The following is a 19,776-nucleotide window of genomic DNA, read 5'->3' as shown; positions in this document are numbered from 1 at the left end:
TATATGATTTTTTTTTTCGAAAAATATAGCGTAAGTATAAGAATTAATTCGGGAACCGAAAATATCTGAAACACTCAAAGGTGTTCTTGACTAAGGACGATCGTTCACTGGTACCTGATGATCCCAGCGCATGAACCACCCTCCGCTCAAATGGGGACCACTGATGATCTATCTGATAAGGAGATCAGTGAGATGTCTCCGTGGTAAAGACATATTAGGCAGGATCCGATGTACGTACGTAACTGATATGCATATATATTGTCCGTCCGCATCTGACAGATATGGACATTGGTGACAAAATTAGTAGTCCTGACGAAAGTCTCCGTAGCCCGTACCAGCGCCCTGGTACCTTCCGTTACTCCCATGAACGAGCACACCATGTTACAGGTACCATGCTCAAGGTCCTTGCAGACAATAGTAGGCAAACTATCTAGTCGCATCAAGTGCCCCTTACCTGGCTTTCGGAGTTACCTGTCAAACGGTCTCTCTCAGGTACTGTCCTCCGGCTCGAACCACGTTATAGGAACTGTTCATTAGCTAGTCAGTCCACATCGGGAAGAGAGGGCAAAATTAAATAAAAATTAAAATAAAACTTAGAAAAGGGAATGGCAACAGATCGCAGAAAGGCAAATCTCCCCATCAGCACCGCCATTGAGCAGCGCCCTTCAGACCCATCCCTCCGTCAACTCAATGCCAACACCTACGCATCATGAGATCGCCGCACCAAATCAGTCCACAATATCGTCCCCAGTCCTAGTCCACCAGCCACCTCGCAATGCTCTACCTAGTCTCCAACCAGGATGCCTACATTTGCTCTACCTGCTTATCCTTCTTTCCCGGATTTAGCGCGTACCCGCCCCGAACTCGGGCGATAAAAAATGATAGACCTGATGATCACCCGACTGGGTACCTGGTGTTAGTATGCTTGCCTAGTCTGGAGCCGGCTCATCCCTAGGCTACTGCTGGGGAATTGTTGAGGCCGTACAAGATGCTTGCGCATTCGGAATTAGCTCGTTTACTTCCGTTAAGGGGTCTCGTGCCGAGTGCTTTTTGGCTCCTGCATAAGCCTCAGCCTGATGATCATTTCCCCAAGGTTAACAAGCTGAAATCTTTCGATCACTGGCCTGGAGTCTATACTGAGTTGCACCACAGTGATACCCACGTGAGATTCACTGGGAAGGGATTATCAGAGGCGTGTGCCATTTTTTCTTCCCTTGATGCAGCGTATACATTATTACAGGCATGTTGATCTGGAGATCTCACCCAAGGCATACCACTGACGCGGCTCTGTCTGAAACAAGACTATTGACTTCCACTAGGGAGAAATGAATCATGAATACTAATGCCAACTACTTGAAGGGGCAAGGTTGTGTTCATCATAATATGAAAGTGTCTAGAGACAACTCCCAACATTCGTGATGTGTATTTGCCTCAAACTGGTCAGCATGACAATGGAGATGACCTAATTGGTGATCATGATCGGTCATAGTCAACACAATGCTTTTCATTGGTGATCTCAGGGTTGAAGGAAGATCCCATGCATAAGGTCAGTTGGTCTTCTACTAACTAGTTGCGTTTCAGGATATGATTAGGATATGCCATGTGCTCGAACCCGATACCGGAGCTTCTCTTTACTAGTAGAGACAGAGTGTGTAAAGTTGTCATGCTGTTCCCTGTCTACATCTTCCAATCATAAATTTTGACTATTATACTGATGTATTACAATGGATATTGCGACTGTATCGCTGTCCCAGACCCAGTGACTGCGAAACCATCCATCATGAGTCATGCGAAGGGACCGCATGAACTAAATATAGTCATATACAGGTACTGGGCAATCTATGGTTTGTATTTTTCTTAGTCGGGGGGCTGCTTCTCAACGCTTCGTGTACTGTATTGCTTGCTGATCCCATGGAGTGCACTAAATTGCATGGATTGGCGTTTCCCCCCAATCCGCCACAGGGGCTAGTAAGGGCGGGCGATGAGCATCACCCAGGCCCGACCTCCTCAGCTGAGCTGTCTGTGACTTGTTAAGTCCTGGTCGATGAAGAACTTATCCGCTAAACCGGAACCGGGTGGCCTCCAACCGGCCCAACCCTTCTCGAGGTGCCACATTTCGTCGCCGATAGGAATTCGTAAAGTCTGCAGTTGTTAGCTCGAGGGAACGAACCAATATTAAAAGATGAAGAAAAAGGGGAGAAAAACGGTAAGATAAGTGTTACCTTGTAGAAGAGTACGAATTTTGCGGATTTCGCCCGATTGTACCCTGTCAGATATCCCCTTCAGTAGCCGTTCGGCCTCACCGGCCTTCATCGTACCCGCTGGCAGCATCTGGAGAGTGGATTGAAACCAAGCCCCGGCCTCCTGTGGCATCAAGTCGAAGAGTGACATCAGCACACCGGACGCATCTGGGAAACATTCTGCGGGGAACGAGAACAACATTCCTGTTAGAAGTCGCTGCGAAAGCACTTGTCCCTGAGACGCAATTAACTGCTTGACTGCCTCGCGAATTTCCGGGGGATTCATATACGGATCCCCATCAGAGGTGGTGAATCCGGACACTGCGGGCTTTTCGAAAGCGAAGCTAAACAGGTCATGGTAGTAATGTAATGTGGCAATAAGAGGGTCGATCTGCTGCAAAGTAAGGGCGCTAAGGGCTGCGGAGAAGATCGGCACAGAGAGGGATGAAGTAATACACTCTTTGGGGTAGTACCGAACTGCATCTGAAGAAAGACGATAAAAGTCCTCAATCACTGTTATGGGTGATTAAGATCAGCACGGAAAAAATAATAATAGGCAAAGGGCAGGTTCGTCCAGCGCTTACCGTCAGGTAGGTTCTCGGGGGGCAAGTCATTGAGAATACGCAAGAATGCGATCGCCTGTTGCTCGTAAAATTGGAAGACGGCACGACTCGTGCCTGGATCGACAAGGTCAGCACCTTCGGAAAATTCCCGCACGACTGCATCAGTGGCCCACAAGAAGCATCCTTCTCGTGACGCTTGGAATCCATTTGCGAGGCTCTCTGCTAGTGTAGGCAATAATGGAGTCATGGCTGTTCGGTAGGAAATAAGCATGTTTCTCCAGCAGCGGCACACTCGCTCCAAAATGGGCGTAGATGAGGTAAAGTTCATGACAATAGTCGTCATGATGGGCAAGACCTCGCCACAATATTTGACAGCGGGATTTTCCTCGCGGGGTGACACATAAGGATTCACCACTAGCACGAAGATCGTAATCAATTGGAGATGGTCTGTGATGACAGAATTAGCATGCTCATTTCCTTGAATACCCGTGAATACGTACCAGCGACAGCCCGTTGGCCCTGTTCGTCCTTCGCATTGTTCGCCAGGTTCATGATTCTAGCCATGATCGGGTCACAGAACATTTTCATCGTTTCATAGATCTTCTCAAGTGGTTGCACTGCAACCACAGCCGCCACACCCTCAGTTACCTCCTCCTGACTTGCTGGCTTCAACTTATCAATAACAGACTCATAGAACGAATGAAGTTGAGCAATATGTCCTCCGAGTAGTTTTTGACAGTCAGTACCCAGGAACTTGAAAGCCAGAGCTGCGGCCTGAACAACTTCCGGGGAGCTGTGCTGAAATCCAGAAATAACATAGTTTAGCTGTGCCTCAAGAGTTTCCGGGTGCTGTGCTGTCCATTCTGTATAGCGAGCCAAGGCCATGATGGCCTGGAATCGAACCTTTTCTTGGTTTGGTATTTGTGTTATCAGAGGAATTACCTGCGGGAGAACATGGCTTTCTTCAGGGTCTACCATACGGCCCATAGCTCTCAAGCTGAACAGCGGCGCTTCAAGTTCTTGCCAATTTGGAACATGTTCATCGCTAGCCTGGGAGGCGTAGTTGGAAATCCACTGTTGGATTAACTGATAAGCTTGGCCAGACATTCCGCCACTCCGATCACAGCACAGCAGTCTTTGAGGACATCTCCCATTGAGTGTCGGTAGTGACGAAATTTCTCTTCCTGTTCCCGGTCCCCACCAAACAGATCGGTCTCACCCTCTTCTGGGCGGGGGTACTCAAGGTGCTTGACCATAACATCCACCAGCTTGGAGAAGACATCGCTGTAGCTTACCCGTGCATCGGCATACCGCTCCAGTGTGACATACTGCTTCAATTCATACCAAAATACGAAAGTTAGCGAAACAGCGTCGCGTTCCCAGTCTCGTGCGCAGCATTCTAGGACAGCCTCTACGAGGCCCCGGAAATCGGACGGTAAGCGGGCGATCAGCACAACCCAAGCCTCACCAGCCTCCGCAAAAAGTCTGGTAATGCCTCTGAACGCATCCGTATCCTCGGCCTCCGCAGCCTCGGCGATCTTTGGACGAAGGGACATTAGGCGCGGATACAAGGTCTGTATAATCGGCAGTGAGTCGTCCACCTCCCGAGTATCTCTGTAGAGAGTGCAAACACTCTCCACCGCGGCTTCAAATGACACGTCATCGTCAAGTGCCTTCAGAATGACATCCAACAAGGGCGATTCGACAATCTTCGAAGCGGGGATCTCGCGCATCCAAGACGTGATGCAGTCCAGGAGACGAGGATTGGTGGATGCAGTTGCTAAGGTCGGTATAAACTTTAGTACATGTGTGTGAAGTGGGTCACGAAGGGCATTAAGCAACGTGTACATACGTGATGACTGCGCATACTGAATTAGAAGGTGCATCACTTGCTCTGCATTATCTTCCAAGAGTTCTTTCGTCCTGAGGATGAGGTCGTCTTCCTAATAAGGCCATGTATTAGAGTTTGATTAATGGTTGTACGAAGCCGAGCCGTTGCCGATTGCGTGATGAATGGGTAGGTAGGTGGGATATTGTCTGTCGAACATACACTCAGATTGATTTTGCGACCTTCTGTGACCTCTTCCGGAAGGATTTTCAGAAATTCCAACACGCAGTCACCAGCATTACTCCCCAGTGCTGAGCCGACAGTAGCGAGGACATCTTTCCACCCAGTCATCTGAATGGCGAGGCTCGCCAAACATACGCATAGTTGTGTCTGAATGGGGCGAGGGCCCGATGCAAAGGCGACTAGGAGATTCATCACCGAGTCCCTGAGAGCGGGCACGGACTCTGCGGGCAGCTGGTCCAGATCGAACATGATCTACAACAATCAGCATCCGGGTACTTCTTCCATTGATCATGGGTTGTTTCACCTTTCCCTTCAGCGTGGTCGCAGCGAACAACTTGGCCTCGACAGGAACATTGGGAGATTGCAATAATTCATGGGTAATTGTCCAGGCTTCAACCTAGAGTATGATTGCAGGTTTGTCAGTAAGAACACATTGGGCTGAGGCGAACTAGTACGGGGAAGGGGTGAGGGGTCGGGGGTAACGAACTGATTTCTGGAATTTCTCGAGAAACTCATGAGCATGCGCCTTCTCGGTTCTGGAAACATTTCCCTGCATTGTAGCGACCGCAGCTAGGACAGGGCCAAAGGCCTGTCCTGCGGTTCCCTCCTTGCTGGCCATCGTCGATTGGAGTGGGATGTTTTGGTTGAGGGAGAAGAAGAAACGGAGATGAGGGGTCAGCCAGGCCGGAGGCTCAACAGCTATGGAGTACGGTCATGAATACTCATTAAATAACCCCTGAAGAAGGTATACAAGGAGTGGGCCAGGCACAAAAAAATCATTCAATAGTGGTGGATGAGTAAATCGGGTGAATGGTTCTATAGTAGAAGTGGGATGTGGTGACGCCTGAGCCCAAAGGGAAAAGTTGGTGAGCCGCAGCAAAGTCCCGAAGCGGTTTGAATCCACCAAAGTTAAGCTCTCTCTTCCTTCTCTCATCTTGCCCGCCAACACTAAACCAACCTCCAACATCCGCGCAAACCACCATAATAGCTTTCTACCAGTCGCTTGAGTACGGCTCATCGATCGCTCATCCTATTTGAACCCGTGTCTTACTTCACTCAGCGCGTATCAATATGGCTGGTCGTGGAGGCGGTGGAGGTGGTCGCAAGACCTTGCTCGCGCCGATTCATTTCATTTTCAAGCTTCTTCAACAACGCTCCACCGTTTCTATTTGGCTCTATGAGCAATTGGCTTTTCGTATAGAAGGCAAGATCAGAGTATGTGGTCGTATATGGGCAAAAATCGCGATAACTGGCTGACATGATCAGGGATTCGATGAGTTCATGAATCTCGTTGTTGATGATGCGGTGGAGGTCAGGCTGGCTACAAAGACCGAAGAAGAGAAGCGCAGGCCTCTAGGTATGGAGTTTATTTCTTATATCTATTCTTAACTAGCAGTCAGCAGGCTAATTAGATTTCTTTCATAGGCCAAATCCTGCTTAAGGGAGATAACGTCTCACTCATCCAAGCAGTTCAGTGATTATAGGGGCCGCAGTAAGCGTACGGAAAAGAAATTTCAAAAATGTTTTGCCAGACTACGACAATATCTACTTCTCTTTAATCATGTCTTTTTACGGGTTTCCGCTGGGAGACGCTCTTGCACATCAATTAAATACACGGAGTTCTGACACGAGAGGGAATTCTTTTTTGGGCTACAGATTAGTGATGACGGACGAAGCACCCATTGTCGCCGACGATGAGAACATCTACTGGCCAGTCATGGTTTGCAACGGGTATCTCTTCGGTCGAGGGCAGAGTCTGCTCCTTGAGAGAGAGGGCAACTGGGCGACGGTTAGGCAAGAATAAAAATTTGTGGTTCTTCATGGATGGGGAGGGTTCTCTTACCAAGTAAAGGCATTTTTGGCGTCGTTGTCTTACTCTCAACCTCTTTGGAGTACCTAGTTAGAAAATGATCATAATATCCTTTACCATGACCCAGCCTTCTAAATTCGTGATCGAAGGCCATCCCTGGCATAACAATCAGGTCTAGCCCCCAGTCTCCATCTGTGGCCTTATCGGATCCTGAGGGGGGTACTCCGATACCGCCGAGGCAGTTCTTTCTTGTACCAGCTTGAGCTTTCGCGAGAGATGGAATTCCCCATTTGTCGGGGGCGAGGGAATTGAATTCTTCCATAGAATTCAAGGCCAACATGTCCATGATGGATGCCTTCTGCTGTGTCGATGACAGCTCCACATTATGGATATAGGGTATGAAGACCTCTTTGCCATTTATCAAAGCATCTTGCACAATGGCTGTAGTTGATAGCTCTCCCGACGGCATTGACAAATAAACTCCAATTCTTTTGGCATTTTGGTATTCATTTAGAGAGAACAGCTTGTTTGTGGCAATTCTAGCTATGAACTGTCAGCACCTTTGATTATGAGTCAAAAGCGATAAGGTCTCTGACATTGATTGACGATAGAATCTGCGGGGATCTTTTGTAGAACATCGCGCATTTTTCTGCGAAGGTCTTTCTTAGCTGTTTGTAGACCAGCCATCATGTTGCTACGAAGAAGTGAAAAGGCCCTTGGAATGGTGTAGGTTGGATATTGGATGTTGAGGGTAGGTATACTACTAGTAGTAGTAACCAGAGCAGATCGGGTGGCATGTACCCGACTCCACGGCAAACTACTGGATCTGGCGATGTTTGTCAACTTTGTTTCAGAGTTAGTATCTGTGTCACGGGCGTGGCTTGGCACATTGGCTTTTTTAGGGTGATTTGCGTGGTTGGATCGACGGTTGTGCCTGAATATGCTCCACAGAAAGGGCCGTGGAATTGGACCCTTCCTGGGATTCCTTGATCCTTCCCTTGCTACACCTCTCAAGTATCTGTTGATATCTGTCGCAAGAACATATCGAAAAAATGCTTGCGGGATACCTTTCTCTTAGTCTACTTGCTACGACCGTGAGCGCTGCGAGTATATCGGAACTCGTGGGCACTTGGTCAACAAAGTCCCGCAAGGTTGTTACAGGTCCGGTATGTTCTGCGTCGCTTTGTTTGTTTATCGAAGGCCATCGTGTCAACACTGGTTCTAAGCTAATATATGCTTTTCCCTACTCCATAGGACTTTTATGATCCGATAAATGATAAATTCCTTGAACCGAATCTTACTGGTATCTCCTACTCTTTCACGGAGGATGGCCACTATGAAGAGGCGTACTATCGCGCCGTTGCCAATCGTCAGTATTCCACCGCGCCTCAGGTGCTTCTACTGTCTAACAAGTCTGGGTTATGTGTAGCTGTGGATCCTTCGTGCCCTAAAGGCATTATGCAATGGCAGCATGGAAAGTTCGTCTTGAACAGCGACGGATCCCTTGAGTTGACTCCTATTGCCTCGGATGGTCGTCAGCTACTTTCAGATCCTTGTAGCTCTAGTGTAGCAGCGTACACTAGATACAACCAGACAGAGACCTTCAATGTACCTTTCCGCCATACCTTTGAACGCTGCTCTTGCTAACCCAATCTCAGTCTTTCCAGGTTTCCAAAGATCCTTATCATGGCATTCAACGGTTGGACCTCAAGAGTTTTGATGATTCACCAATGCATCCAATGTACCTTGTATATCAGCCGCCGCAGATGCTGCCAACAACGACCTTGAACCCTGTGTCCGAGACGGGAAAAAGTAAACGTCATGTTGCCCGCGATACGGACCGCTTGCCTGGAGTGAGGCACTTAATTACAGAGGAGCTTACTAACCTGACCGGTGGCTGTGGGTTGGGGTGTTCGCGACTGCTCTGGGTGGCATCACCTTCTTTTACTCTTGATTAGCGAGAAACTTGAAAGCGCCGACGCCTTAATCAACTCGGCTTCCCAGCGGCTATGGAGTTCGGTAAACATATCAAATGGAGATGCTTGGGACGGTATTCTAAGGGTTGGGATCACTGGAGTTTTGCATACAATTTGGCGCTGGAGGAATTTCAATCTGGTGTTTCATCGTCTACTTTTATTGGTATAAGGCCAGGGTTGTTTGTCCTGGTGAATGTATGGGTTTACGCAGTTCATATACATATAATGATTCGTGATATATAAAGGCTCGAAGCTCAGGGTTGACTTGGCACGTTTTTGTGAAAAGGAGTCTGGCCGTGGCTCTATCCCACAATTGGAGTGAAGTAGATTTACAATTATACAGTAGCTAATATATACACCACCCGGTTAATGTTGTTAGAGGCCAGAAACAGCCTCTTTGGCAATCTTAGCGACCTCTGATCTCTCTGCTGGCTTGCCATCTAAGGCACCTCCGGGAGCAAACAATGATTTTAGTAATGTCCCAATCTCGACCTTTTGGTCTGCCTCCTTCAATTTCGAAATCTCCTGCATCACGATTTGCCTCACATCATCTAGGCTTATTGTCTCCACCTGGTTCGCATACTCTTCCAAAATTGTGACGTTCTTTTCCTCGGACTCTTTCAGGTCGGGTCGGTTGGCCTCAGCGAATTGTTGCGCCGCGTCTTTTGCGCCAGTCATACGCTTTCGAATTAATGATAAAAGTTGCAAATCAGTTTGAATTGGGGATGAGGTCTTCAAGGAGTTGTTCGTTTCGGAAATGATAGCGCGCAGAACGTTCAGCCTGCAATATCATTGCCTGTGTTAGCCGTCGTGCTTGGAAAAGTGTATACTACACGCGCTTCACGTACCTCGCTGTATCTTTGGCACGCATAGCAACCTTAAGGTCGGTCCTGATTTTGGCCATCAAAGGCGGCGTAGATGGGCTGCTAGTTGAATTCCATCGTACTGAGCACAGGCTCAGCCGAGCTGTGAGTCTTTGAGGACGGAACATTATGCGATGAGATCGGAGGAACATAAAATCAAAGAAATAATTTTTGACTAAAGAAATAATTTCTTCGACTCGTAGAGAAGTCGAATTATATCAACAAAGTTCTGTGTAATTGAGGCGCAAGAAAGCAATGAAAGGACCTTTTGTCGGCGGAAACAAAAGCCAAAAGGCGGAGAGCTCCTTCGAGGTTAAGTCACGATCTTCGGGCCCGTGCACAATTTTGTTTCTCTCTTTTGAATTGTCATGATTTGAGTGTTATTCGATCTGAATAATCGTGTCCGTCTCTGGAGGAACACCACACGCCTCCATTGATGATTTCTGTCATCCGCCCTGTCTAGCTTGGACTTCTCCCCGGCTTCCTTCTTCTCTTTCTACCATTCTCAATATCTTAATTTCCCTACGCTGAACGAACTTACCTCGCCGGGGAGCGCGACGACTTCCCCCCCCAAAGCCGCCCATATATCGACTGCAAGCCAGCATCATGTCTTATCCAAACCTTCCTCCAGCTCTCACACCTCAGCGACCGCTACCCGGCGCCTTTTTTCAGACTCCTGGTCCGAACAATGTTCCGAGTGCGCCAGCTTTCTCTCCGAAGCCAGCTCCTGTCCCCGCAGAGCAACCTTCACCAGCTTCTCTCCCAAAGCTTCCTCCGGCCGCCTCAAAGTCGAAAAGCCAGACCTTAAGCACTGAGGAGCGCGCAGCTCGCACTGTCAATGATACGCTTACCCAAGAAGCCCGCTACCCTGACCTGGACAGCTACCTTTCTCGTAAGTAAACACTGGACTTTGAGCCACATAGAGCATGGTTGACCCTTTGTGCAGAAGGCTTTTCGTCTGATTACGATATCCCGGTTTCCCCATCATGGGCTCCTTTCCAGAAAGTGAAGATGTATAACATTCCAGACCAGATCTTTGACCAGTACAACCGAGCACAGGTCTCTACGAGCATGGGTCTTTTCGCAGAGTTGAATCATGCGTGGGTTGCCATTGACAACGCGCTCTACATTTGGGACTATACACACCCGAATCCCCAGCTGGTGGGTTTTGAAGACCAACCAAACAGCATTAATGCGGTCAAATTGGCCAAACCTCGTCCTGGGGTGTTCCTGCCGTCAATCACACATTTGCTTGTCGTATCAACAACTGCAGACGTCATCCTACTTGGCATGGGCTGCGAGACGACCGCTACAGGTGCACGCCAGGTGACATTGTATCAAACGGGCATGTCGACGTCAATTCGTGGCCTAGACATCCACGTTATCGCGTCGTCGGACGCGACCGGTCGTATATTCTTCGGTGGTTCTTCCGACAATGACGTTTATGAGCTCACGTATCAACAAGAGGAAAAGTGGTTTCAAGGACGTTGCGCAAAGGTCAACCATACTAGCTCTCGTTTGGGTGCGCTGACCCCCAGCTTAAGCTTCTCGAGCTTCACGCACAAGATGTTCGAAAATGTCGAGCAGATGGAGATTGATGACAGCAGAAGATTGCTCTATACACTGTCTTCCTCGTCCACAATCAGAGTATTTCACATGAAGCCTGACGGGACCCTTGCTTTAGCGATTACTAAGCCTGCTATGGACATTTATGCCAATATCGGGCATATAATTGCATCGAACGAGACTTTGAACCCCAAGGTCCCGATCGTTTCTATCAGTCCTATCCTGGCTGCAGAGGCGTCCAGATATCATTTGATGGCTACCACCGCTACTGGCTACCGGATCTACTTGAGTGCTACTGGCTCATATAGTTGGTCCCCATCACCCAACGGTACCAACGCGCCTACGAGCATGCAAGCTCACCATGTGAAAACGCCTCCTTTCGATGGCGGTTCCGCTAGTCCAGCAGGCCCGGCTTTCCAGGGTCAGGGTCGTTTCCAGCCGTCAGTAGCAAAGGTCCCAATTCATTCTCTTGACCCTACCAGATTCACTGTCCGATACCCTCCTGGCTACTTCTTTTGCTTCACATGCAAGGACCCAACGCAAAAGACAGATACTCTCTTCGTTTCTTCCCCTGATTCTGGACGAGTTGCTCGTTCCCAGGAAAATGTCATTCCTGGCAATGCGGCCGAGACAGCCATCTGGCTTTCTTTGGGTAGTAGGGTGGAAGATGTTGGCCTTTGCTCCCCGTCTACAGCGGCCTCAGCCACTCCAGGCGGCTTTGGTAACGAGCTTGCGGTCCAATTCGATAACCCGGCCGCCGAAATTGCCATCTTGACTAACACTGGCATCCATATCATTCGACGCAGACGTCTTGTCGACATGTTTGCTGCCCTAGTTCGCGGCGGCGGGGACGGCGATGAAGGCTTAGAAGGTGAAGTAAAGAACTTTATTCGCACGTATGGTAGGAGTGAGACACTTGCAACTGCTCTCGCGGTCGCGTGCGGCCAGGGTGTAGAGATTTCCGCAGACTCGCGCCTGACCCAGATTAATGACCCCCATGTGCTCGAATTTGCGCGCAAGGTCTTCATCGAGTATGGAGGCAGACCCACGATGAATGAAAATGTGGTAGCTGACAACTCTACACCGGCGATCGATTCTGTGGTTCCGTCACCCCGGCATGCGGGCATTGCTCTTTACATGTCTAGGCTGCTGCGTACAATTTGGAGGAAAGAAATTGCTAAAGTCGGGCCCTCCCCCGGTGGGGCACAAACGATTTTGCCTTCTGTTTCATCCGCAAGATTGCAAACCATCCAACGAGACCTATCGGCGCTGCAGGAGTTCTTCAAAGCTAACAAGAGCTTCATTGAGGGACTAAGCGGTCCAGAAGCCCTGGCACGCGTGTCAACCAAGCAAGAAGAAACTGCGCTTCAAGCGGAGCATCGTGCCCTGCATTCCCTTGTTCAACTTGTATCTCACACCATTGAAGGCATTTCATTCATCCTGGTTCTGTTCGATGAGCGGGTTGACGAGATCGTTGCCACCTTGCCAGATGACTCAAAGCAGCGATTCATGAAGCTTACCTTCGAGGAGCTCTTCAGCACTAGCAAGGGTCATGATATCGCGAAGGAACTGGTCAAGGGCATTGTGAACCGAAACATCGCTAAAGGTTCCAACGTGGAAACAGTTGCTGACGCTTTACGGCGGCGGTGCGGTAGTTTCTGCAGCGCTGAGGATGTGGTTATCTTCAAGGCTCAGGAACTGCTCAAGAGAGCGACTGAAGCTGGTTCCAACTCTGAACTAGGCCGCAATCTACTCAATGAAAGTCTTCACCTATTTCAGCAGGTTTCCGAGAGCTTGCCAATGGATTACCTGGTTTCTGCAGTCGAAAACTTCATATCCAACCAATTCTTCGCTGGTATGTGCTGAATAACGTCCGGCTAAGACAGCGCTAATCAAGCTACAGGCGCTATCCAGCTTGCACTCAATGTTGCTGCACGTTCAGACAAAGCTAATATGGCACTTTCGTGGATTGTCGATGGTCGTCCAGAGAATGTGAGTCCGTATGATTCAGCCAAAGAAATTAAATGCTGATGTACTCAATAGGATTCTCGGAATGACTACTTCTATTTCAGAAAACAGTGTTATGATCTCATCTTTAAGGTCATCATTGCTGTAGACACCCTTGCAGCTCACGACCCTGGTGTTGTTGACGGACAACTCACTGTCATTGCCAAGCGCAAGAATGAAGCCTATGGAGTTATCTCTGACTCTATCGATGAGGTGTTCTTGACCAGCTTGTATGACTGGTACTTAGAGCAGGGCTGGAGCGAGCGCTTGCTTCACGCAAACTCTGCATTTGTGGTCACCTATCTCGAGCGGAAGTCGACGGATGATATTGCGCATGCGGACCTCCTATGGAGGTACTATGCTCAGTCAGAGCGCTTTTTCGAAGCTGCTAAGGTTCAGTTCCATCTTGCACAGAGCGCTTTTACTCTTCCTCTTGGTCGCAGAATCGAGTATTTGGGCCGTGCCAGGGCCAACGCTTCAACATTTACGCCGGATGTTGGGCGACAGCTACGACAGCGCCTGTTGCAGGATATCTCAAATCTCATTGATCTTGCAAACATTCAAGATGACCTTCTGCAGCGCCTGAAAGATGATAAGCGCTTAACTCCAGAACGCAGGACGCAGGTTCTTGCAGATGTTGACGGCCCCATCATGGACATTAGCACGGTAGGCCAAGCCAACCACGTTAAATAACCACACCTCCACTGACATGTTATAGTTGTTCAATCAATATGCCGATCCCGCAAGCTACTACGATATTTGCTTACAAATATTCTACTTAGCTGATCACAGGAACCCAGCAGATATTCGGTCCACGTGGCAGCATCTGCTACAAGATTTGCACGATGAGACCGTCGAAAATGGAGAGCCCCAGCCATATGAAGCTGTAATTGATAAGGTGCGCAGCTTGGGAAGCCGGTTGCGCATGTCCGATATAATATTCCCGATCCCCACTCTTTTGCCCATGCTTGAGCGCTATGCGCTGGAACACCAGCGTGGTGTTGGACCAGCAACCTGGGTTGTCGATCTATTCCTCGACCTTGGAGTCGCCCACGAAACTCTTTACACTGTCCTCGAATCCATGTACTACACAGATGAGGCACCCTTCCACGGCACCAACCGGAAATACATCGCCAAGGATCTCCTCTACCTCATCGAGCACTGGTTCCACGATACCGTCCGCCTGGGCGGAACTGTCTTCGGCAGCGACGTGGTTGCGGAACGCGTCACAGAGACACTGCTCCTGCTCCAGCAGGGCGGTAACATTCCTCCGGAACAATTGCAATTGGCCAACGAGCTGCGGTCACGGGTTGAAGATATACTGCGGTAATTAATGGATGCAATCATGTGGCGCAACTCAAAAGAAATTATATCATCACTGTCAATTTATGTGCGTTGATTCCATTGTACTAGCTAGCCATCTGGAGTTCACTGTTGTATGTTGTTGGTTCTTATCATAGGTTTTTGGCTGTGCAGGGTAGGCAGGCAGGTATATGTCCTCTTTAGATCATTCAATATACATACATATCCTCAAGAATATTGAGTGGTGTGTATGTCAAGAAGATTCAAAATCACTACAATAAAGTAGGATGTCGTCTCATCATATAAAATATAGTAAGTACCTTCTATCTGGAGTCAAAAAAGAAGAAGTCTGTTAATAACCAGTATCAAAGTAGATCAAATAACAATGTCTATAAGCTAGCTCTCGCGAGAGATTAAAAGGTCTAAAATACCAAATTCCAAATCCAAGATCAAATCCAACCGTCTATAGCGCAAACAAGAATAGGTATCCCAAGCAGAGAAAAGAGAAAACAAGAATTATAAGCCGTAGGCCGCGCATGAATGGATATTACGCGCAGAAAAGAAAGAAAGAAAGAAAAAGCCAACGATTTTTGCACTCCTTCCCGAAAAAAAACCAATGAACCTGGATCTAAGCAGAAGGAACGTAACGCTCAATAGGTTTTGCACTCCCCGCTGGACGCCCGGGATAATAAAGCGATGATTCGTAAAATGTAAGACGACGTGCTGTTCGCCTGATGCTGTCGTTGCTTACTCAAACTGGTCGTAGACGGGGATGGGCTTCTCGCCAAGTGCGGTCAGGCGGAAGATGTGGCGGAGCTTTGCGCCGTAGTCATCGTCTAGGTAGTCGACGATCGCCGAGTCTGGGAATTTTTTCACCGTTAGTTATTTTTTCCTTTCGTGATTGCTTGGCTGGGGTGAACGGGGTTTTTAAGGCGGGTGGTAATTCGGGTTGTTACTTACGAAGAGTAGAGCGGTTATCGAAGATAACGATTGTCTTTGGTTGCCATCTTACTCTGGCTTGGAAATCGTGGCCCGTGATGATGTGGTTCATGAGGAAATCGGTGAGCCAGCGCTGTTCGGGCTCCTTGAGACCTTGAATCTTGGTGATGAATTCGCCGTTGATGAAGATGCATTTCTCGCCTGTCACGGGGTGGACCCGAACCAGTGGGTGGACGGTGTCAACGGGATCTTTGCGGACGAGGCTGTTGGTTAGACGGGCGTGGTTGATCATTTTGGCGGAGGAGTGAACGGCCCGTAGAGTATCGAGCCAGGAGCAGAAAGTAGGAGAAAGGCGTCTAAAATTGGTTAGTTTCCGTAATCTTAGGCAATAAGCAATTGGAATCAAGGCGCGCATACTTGTAAGCCATATCGGTCGCCGCGAAGACGGTATCACCTCCTACTTCTGGGCCTTCCAGAAGACCCAACATGACGTAGCTCGGTGGTTGGATTTCGTAGCTCACGTCCTGATGCCACAGAGTCGTTGTCGTGCGCTGCGACAGGAAACGCGAGATCTCTTCTTTGTTGCCATCGCGATGAATGATATGGAAGCCGGGGTGGCCGCGCACCGTTCCAGAAACAGGCTGATAGTTCGGTTTTCCGAAATGGCGCATAAACTGTTCCTGCGCCTCGGGACCAGCATCGATCAGATCTTGCGCGGGAAATGCAACAACCTTGCGCTCGGAAACCAGCAATGCGAGCTCATCCTTCGCGGCATCCGAGAGCTGGCTCAGCTGCACGCCTTCGATGATGGTGCCGATCTTCGGCTGGATTTCGGTGACTTTAGCGTCGGGAGTCAAGAGGTTAGGCTTGGACCTATCCTCAACGCGCAGCGCAGGATCGTCATAGTGGAACGGGGGCAGTGGTTCGAACCACATTTTGTCCCAAGTCGGCAAATATTCTGGGTACCTGGTTCTGGCGGTGGTCTCTCCATTGACATCCACATAGGGGATGTTGATGTCGTAACTGATCGGGGTCTCCTCCTTATGAGCATTGACGGGATGGCTCTTGGGCCTTATGACAGGGGCAGTTGATGGCATGTTGAGAGTGAAAACAGCCTTAGACGAGTAGGATGAGCTATTTTGACTTTTTTTTATGTCAAGGCGGATTACAAAATGTAGAAGCGGAAGAATTAAGAATGACTGAGGGAAAATCTTGTCTAGAAGATGGGGTGAAAATTGATGGGACAGAAAAAAAGATAGGATTTTAGATGAGAGGGAGACGAGTATAAATAATATTGCATCCACGGTGTCATTGCACTTTGATAAAATAAAAAAGGCCACTACTCAATTTAGAAATGCAATATTGGGTAAAAGTGGATGTAATGCCACCGCGCGGCACAAACGATCTAAGGATTCAACGGAGCTTCGCTTAACATGACTAGACTACTCCGTATGTGCTATCCCTTTCATCTCCGGCAGCGACCTTGCGCTGGTGATGCGCCAGATTATTCATGGCGGCGAACAAAAAGTGTCTCGAGCGAATGCGATGCCATGACGACAGGGGACAGGATTCGCTCCTGAGGACCTGAACGGGTCTCGACAGATTAGACTGGGGGTTGTGGAGGGGACGGCGGCAGGTCAACGGGCCAGTCAGAAAAAAGCAGGCCCTAAAAAATCCAAAATTTAAACGTTGTTCCAAAAGGGTGAAAGCGATGAGAGGAATGAACAGAGCCGACAAGACAAGATCAGACAAAGCAAGAGTGAGAAAAGACCAGAGGGAGGCGGTCAAGAGACCCAACGGGTCCTCGGCGTACATTTCATATAGCTTCCGCATCGGACGATACAAAGGACTTGCAGGGCAATTTTCCTCATCGCTGCAACTATGTCGGGCACAGGTCGCCGATTACTATAGTGATTGGATCTCGCGCCGACGATGGGCACAGTCTGCTTCCTGCTCCCGGCGTGCTCCGGGGGACTGGCTCTGTCTGTAAGTGTGTATTCCATTTGTTTCTGGTGCGGTTTCACCGCTCAATCTGGCGCAAACCAGACGAACGATAAGAAGCCGAGGGTGGAGCCTATGCAACATGCACGTTGGGCCAATATCGCTAGCCTAGGTCTGTCTTCTCGATCCCCGGTAATAGGCTCGCGGAATTGCATGTTGATGCAGTAGTCGCCCGAGATACATCAGTGCCGTACCAATAAGTAAATAGTGTCTCCATCCAGTGTCTTATAGTAGCTTTCGGTCGCGGCTAACATGCATCCCCTTGCATCGCTTCGATTGGGAGAAAAAGGAAAAAAAAAAAGCTAAAGTTAAAAACGAAAAGGAAAAGGGCGTAATATCCCGGTAGTCCCCGTTCATGCTCGTACTACTGTAAGACCTCACGCATTATGTAACTTGTGCCCAATAACTGGACATTGCAGCCAGTCTGCTGATGTCGGTGGAGTGATTATTGATGTGATAACGGGTGGGCGCGACATGGAGAATCTGCGTTGCTTCTCCTTCGCCACTACTGAAATTATTGCTTGACTGGATAATACTTTGGTGTAACGATCGACCAAAGACAGAATCTTTCCGATAAATTGAAAATAATTTTCTTCCCCCTTTTTCCTTTTCTTTACCATTTTCTGATAGAGTTGCCCTGTGAGGTCGTGTTTGGTTGTTGTTACGGACCCGCCGTCGAGTGGAGATGAATCAAAACATTGATTTCCCAATCTTGGGTCACACATGGTTTTTCTCGACGTGGCTTCTAGTGGGTTGAAAGAACAATCCTAATCACTTTTAGCAGCCATTCTGACCCGCTACCGGGTGGCCCAATGGAGTAGCCGAGGGCGCTCGTTTGGAGCCAAGGCGATCATGACGTTCATATTCATTTCGGCCATGCGGCCCATTTCCCGTGAGTTCTTCCATCAAAAAGTACCCCACAGAAGGCACATCAGTGGACTTCTTGCTCCCAAAGAACCACTCGCGCCGTCGTGGAGCGATAGGAGGCGTTCCATAGCCGTTTTGGAAGATCCTTCGAAGCCTCGACCGAGGATTTAGGGCAGGGGCATCAGTCTGATAATGTACGTTCTGTACGGAGCATGTACTATGCACATACATATGTATTCGTACAACATCTTAGATAGATCAGTTCTTGGTCAAACTGCAGTTACATTTGGTTCCACTTCTGCCTGTATTTCTCAGGGTCTGGAGGAGTCGAATTGCAATTGAAGCCGATAGTTGCAGCCATCCGGCATATTGCCTAAATGCTTGTGTCGTGTTGACTGTACATTACTACGAACGCTGAGGTGCCTCGGCACTTATCCGGCTGGAGCTCATGGCCACCGCCTGGTTTCAGAGACACTTCCGAGATTTTCTTACGGGGGCCAAGGTTTCCATTAGCAAAGGATTTGCAAGGTTGACACCAACGGTCGGGTAGTGGCTCCCTGCGAAGATTAATGGAGAGGGACCTCGTCACTTATACGGAGTACTGGCGGTCAAATTCCGTCCCAACTTCCGGGGAAAGAGACACAACTCCTAAGGTACCCATGTCAGTCGACTAGTCATCGTACTATGTGATAGATTAGCGACCGCAGTTCCGTGTTTTGGCGCTAAAAAAGCAACTTTTCCCGCCCCAAGGATGACCGGACCGGTCCAAATCGTGAAGACAATAGTCATAAAAAAATATCATAGGTCATCTTTCGAGGAATTCCTTGGATTGGGCTGCAGCTTGCGTAAAGAAAATCTGTATGATATTGGTGGGGAATGCTGCAAGTCGCAAGAGACTTGCGAGCGCAGCTCTTCCTTGCAGTACTTTTTACTCCAACCAATCTGGTTCCGGAACGGCGGGAAGTCGAGGTAACGATCAGCTCCAGGGGCCGTCATAAATTAGGGGCTCTTGCACGACAAACTTCACCAAGGACCCGGACAAGGGGGGCAAAGGACTCTTCCGTAAGAGTTGCGGTGAGACTGCCTAAAACCGGATGTCTCGTGTAGTTACCCGTGAGCGGTTACGCCGTCTTCGATCCCTTGTCGGAATCGCTTGTGTGTACGGCGAGGGAAAGGGGTGTGAATCAAGAATGTTTCCTGGAACTGTTGTTCAGGATATCTTCAACTGATAAGATCAAAGCATGATATGATGCAAGGTCAAAATCTCAGAAAAAGCAAAGAGGCCGATTTAGCATTGAGTCCCAACCGCCGGGTCACTGTTCTTGGGACACTAAACTTAACTAACCGTTAAGAATCAGAGGAGGTTAGCGATCCACGCACCTAAGCTTAAGCTATGTTTAGGCCTCGTGCAGTGGAAAAAAGCAAATACGTAGTCCTGCGTATCTTCTTCCCAGTTTCCCGGGTCATCGATGATGAACAGCGGGGGCCTTTCGAGAGATTGCGCATGTTTGCTTTTGTCCCGTCTTTCCTTTTCCCCCTTGCCGATTTGGCTGTCCCTGCGGATCACCTGA

At 48.8% G+C, this 19,776-nt stretch overlaps 7 protein-coding genes across 7 annotated transcripts; 3 read left to right on the top strand and 4 right to left on the bottom strand.

Annotated features, from left to right (window-relative positions):
• Nucleotides 1–2,007: 2,007 nt before the first annotated feature.
• Nucleotides 2,008–5,493, bottom strand: ABOM_000588 (nuclear import receptor MTR10; the record flags this gene model as incomplete). The annotated part of the gene is made up of 9 exons (XM_022527718.1): nucleotides 2,008–2,142; nucleotides 2,206–2,753; nucleotides 2,825–3,250; nucleotides 3,304–3,877; nucleotides 3,928–4,583; nucleotides 4,656–4,746; nucleotides 4,854–5,126; nucleotides 5,179–5,271; nucleotides 5,362–5,493. The coding sequence occupies 9 exons, from the start codon at nucleotides 5,491–5,493 to the stop codon at nucleotides 2,008–2,010; spliced, it is 2,928 nt and encodes a 975-aa protein (XP_022394587.1).
• Nucleotides 5,494–5,945: 452 nt separating this feature from the next.
• On the top strand, nucleotides 5,946–6,352 carry ABOM_000587 (small nuclear ribonucleoprotein E; the record flags this gene model as incomplete). Its single annotated transcript, XM_022527717.1, has 3 exons — nucleotides 5,946–6,089; nucleotides 6,141–6,231; nucleotides 6,300–6,352. 3 exons carry the CDS (start codon nucleotides 5,946–5,948, stop codon nucleotides 6,350–6,352), a joined length of 288 nt encoding a protein of 95 aa, XP_022394329.1.
• A 179-nt stretch (nucleotides 6,353–6,531) lies between these two features.
• ABOM_000586 (5-formyltetrahydrofolate cyclo-ligase) lies at nucleotides 6,532–7,371 on the bottom strand (the record flags this gene model as incomplete). Its single annotated transcript, XM_022527716.1, has 3 exons — nucleotides 6,532–6,653; nucleotides 6,718–7,227; nucleotides 7,281–7,371. 3 exons carry the CDS (start codon nucleotides 7,369–7,371, stop codon nucleotides 6,532–6,534), a joined length of 723 nt encoding a protein of 240 aa, XP_022394592.1.
• A 365-nt stretch (nucleotides 7,372–7,736) lies between these two features.
• On the top strand, nucleotides 7,737–8,642 carry ABOM_000585 (protein rot1; the record flags this gene model as incomplete). The annotated part of the gene is made up of 3 exons (XM_022527715.1): nucleotides 7,737–7,850; nucleotides 7,939–8,292; nucleotides 8,343–8,642. The coding sequence occupies 3 exons, from the start codon at nucleotides 7,737–7,739 to the stop codon at nucleotides 8,640–8,642; spliced, it is 768 nt and encodes a 255-aa protein (XP_022394331.1).
• Nucleotides 8,643–9,035: 393 nt separating this feature from the next.
• On the bottom strand, nucleotides 9,036–9,651 carry ABOM_000584 (uncharacterized protein; the record flags this gene model as incomplete). Its single annotated transcript, XM_022527714.1, has 2 exons — nucleotides 9,036–9,441; nucleotides 9,509–9,651. The coding sequence occupies 2 exons, from the start codon at nucleotides 9,649–9,651 to the stop codon at nucleotides 9,036–9,038; spliced, it is 549 nt and encodes a 182-aa protein (XP_022394330.1).
• A 478-nt stretch (nucleotides 9,652–10,129) lies between these two features.
• On the top strand, nucleotides 10,130–14,426 carry ABOM_000583 (putative non-repetitive nucleoporin; the record flags this gene model as incomplete). The annotated part of the gene is made up of 5 exons (XM_022527713.1): nucleotides 10,130–10,415; nucleotides 10,470–12,944; nucleotides 12,993–13,081; nucleotides 13,133–13,762; nucleotides 13,815–14,426. 5 exons carry the CDS (start codon nucleotides 10,130–10,132, stop codon nucleotides 14,424–14,426), a joined length of 4,092 nt encoding a protein of 1,363 aa, XP_022394591.1.
• Nucleotides 14,427–15,145: 719 nt separating this feature from the next.
• On the bottom strand, nucleotides 15,146–16,434 carry ABOM_000582 (TauD/TfdA dioxygenase family protein; the record flags this gene model as incomplete). Its single annotated transcript, XM_022527712.1, has 3 exons — nucleotides 15,146–15,258; nucleotides 15,359–15,693; nucleotides 15,755–16,434. The coding sequence occupies 3 exons, from the start codon at nucleotides 16,432–16,434 to the stop codon at nucleotides 15,146–15,148; spliced, it is 1,128 nt and encodes a 375-aa protein (XP_022394590.1).
• Between the last annotated feature and the right edge of the window lie 3,342 nt (nucleotides 16,435–19,776).

Source organism: Aspergillus bombycis (genome assembly GCF_001792695.1).
Source record: "Aspergillus bombycis strain NRRL26010 chromosome Unknown contig00002, whole genome shotgun sequence".
Classification (NCBI taxonomy): domain Eukaryota; kingdom Fungi; phylum Ascomycota; class Eurotiomycetes; order Eurotiales; family Aspergillaceae; genus Aspergillus; species Aspergillus bombycis.
This window is presented reverse-complemented; position numbering and strand designations above follow the sequence as displayed.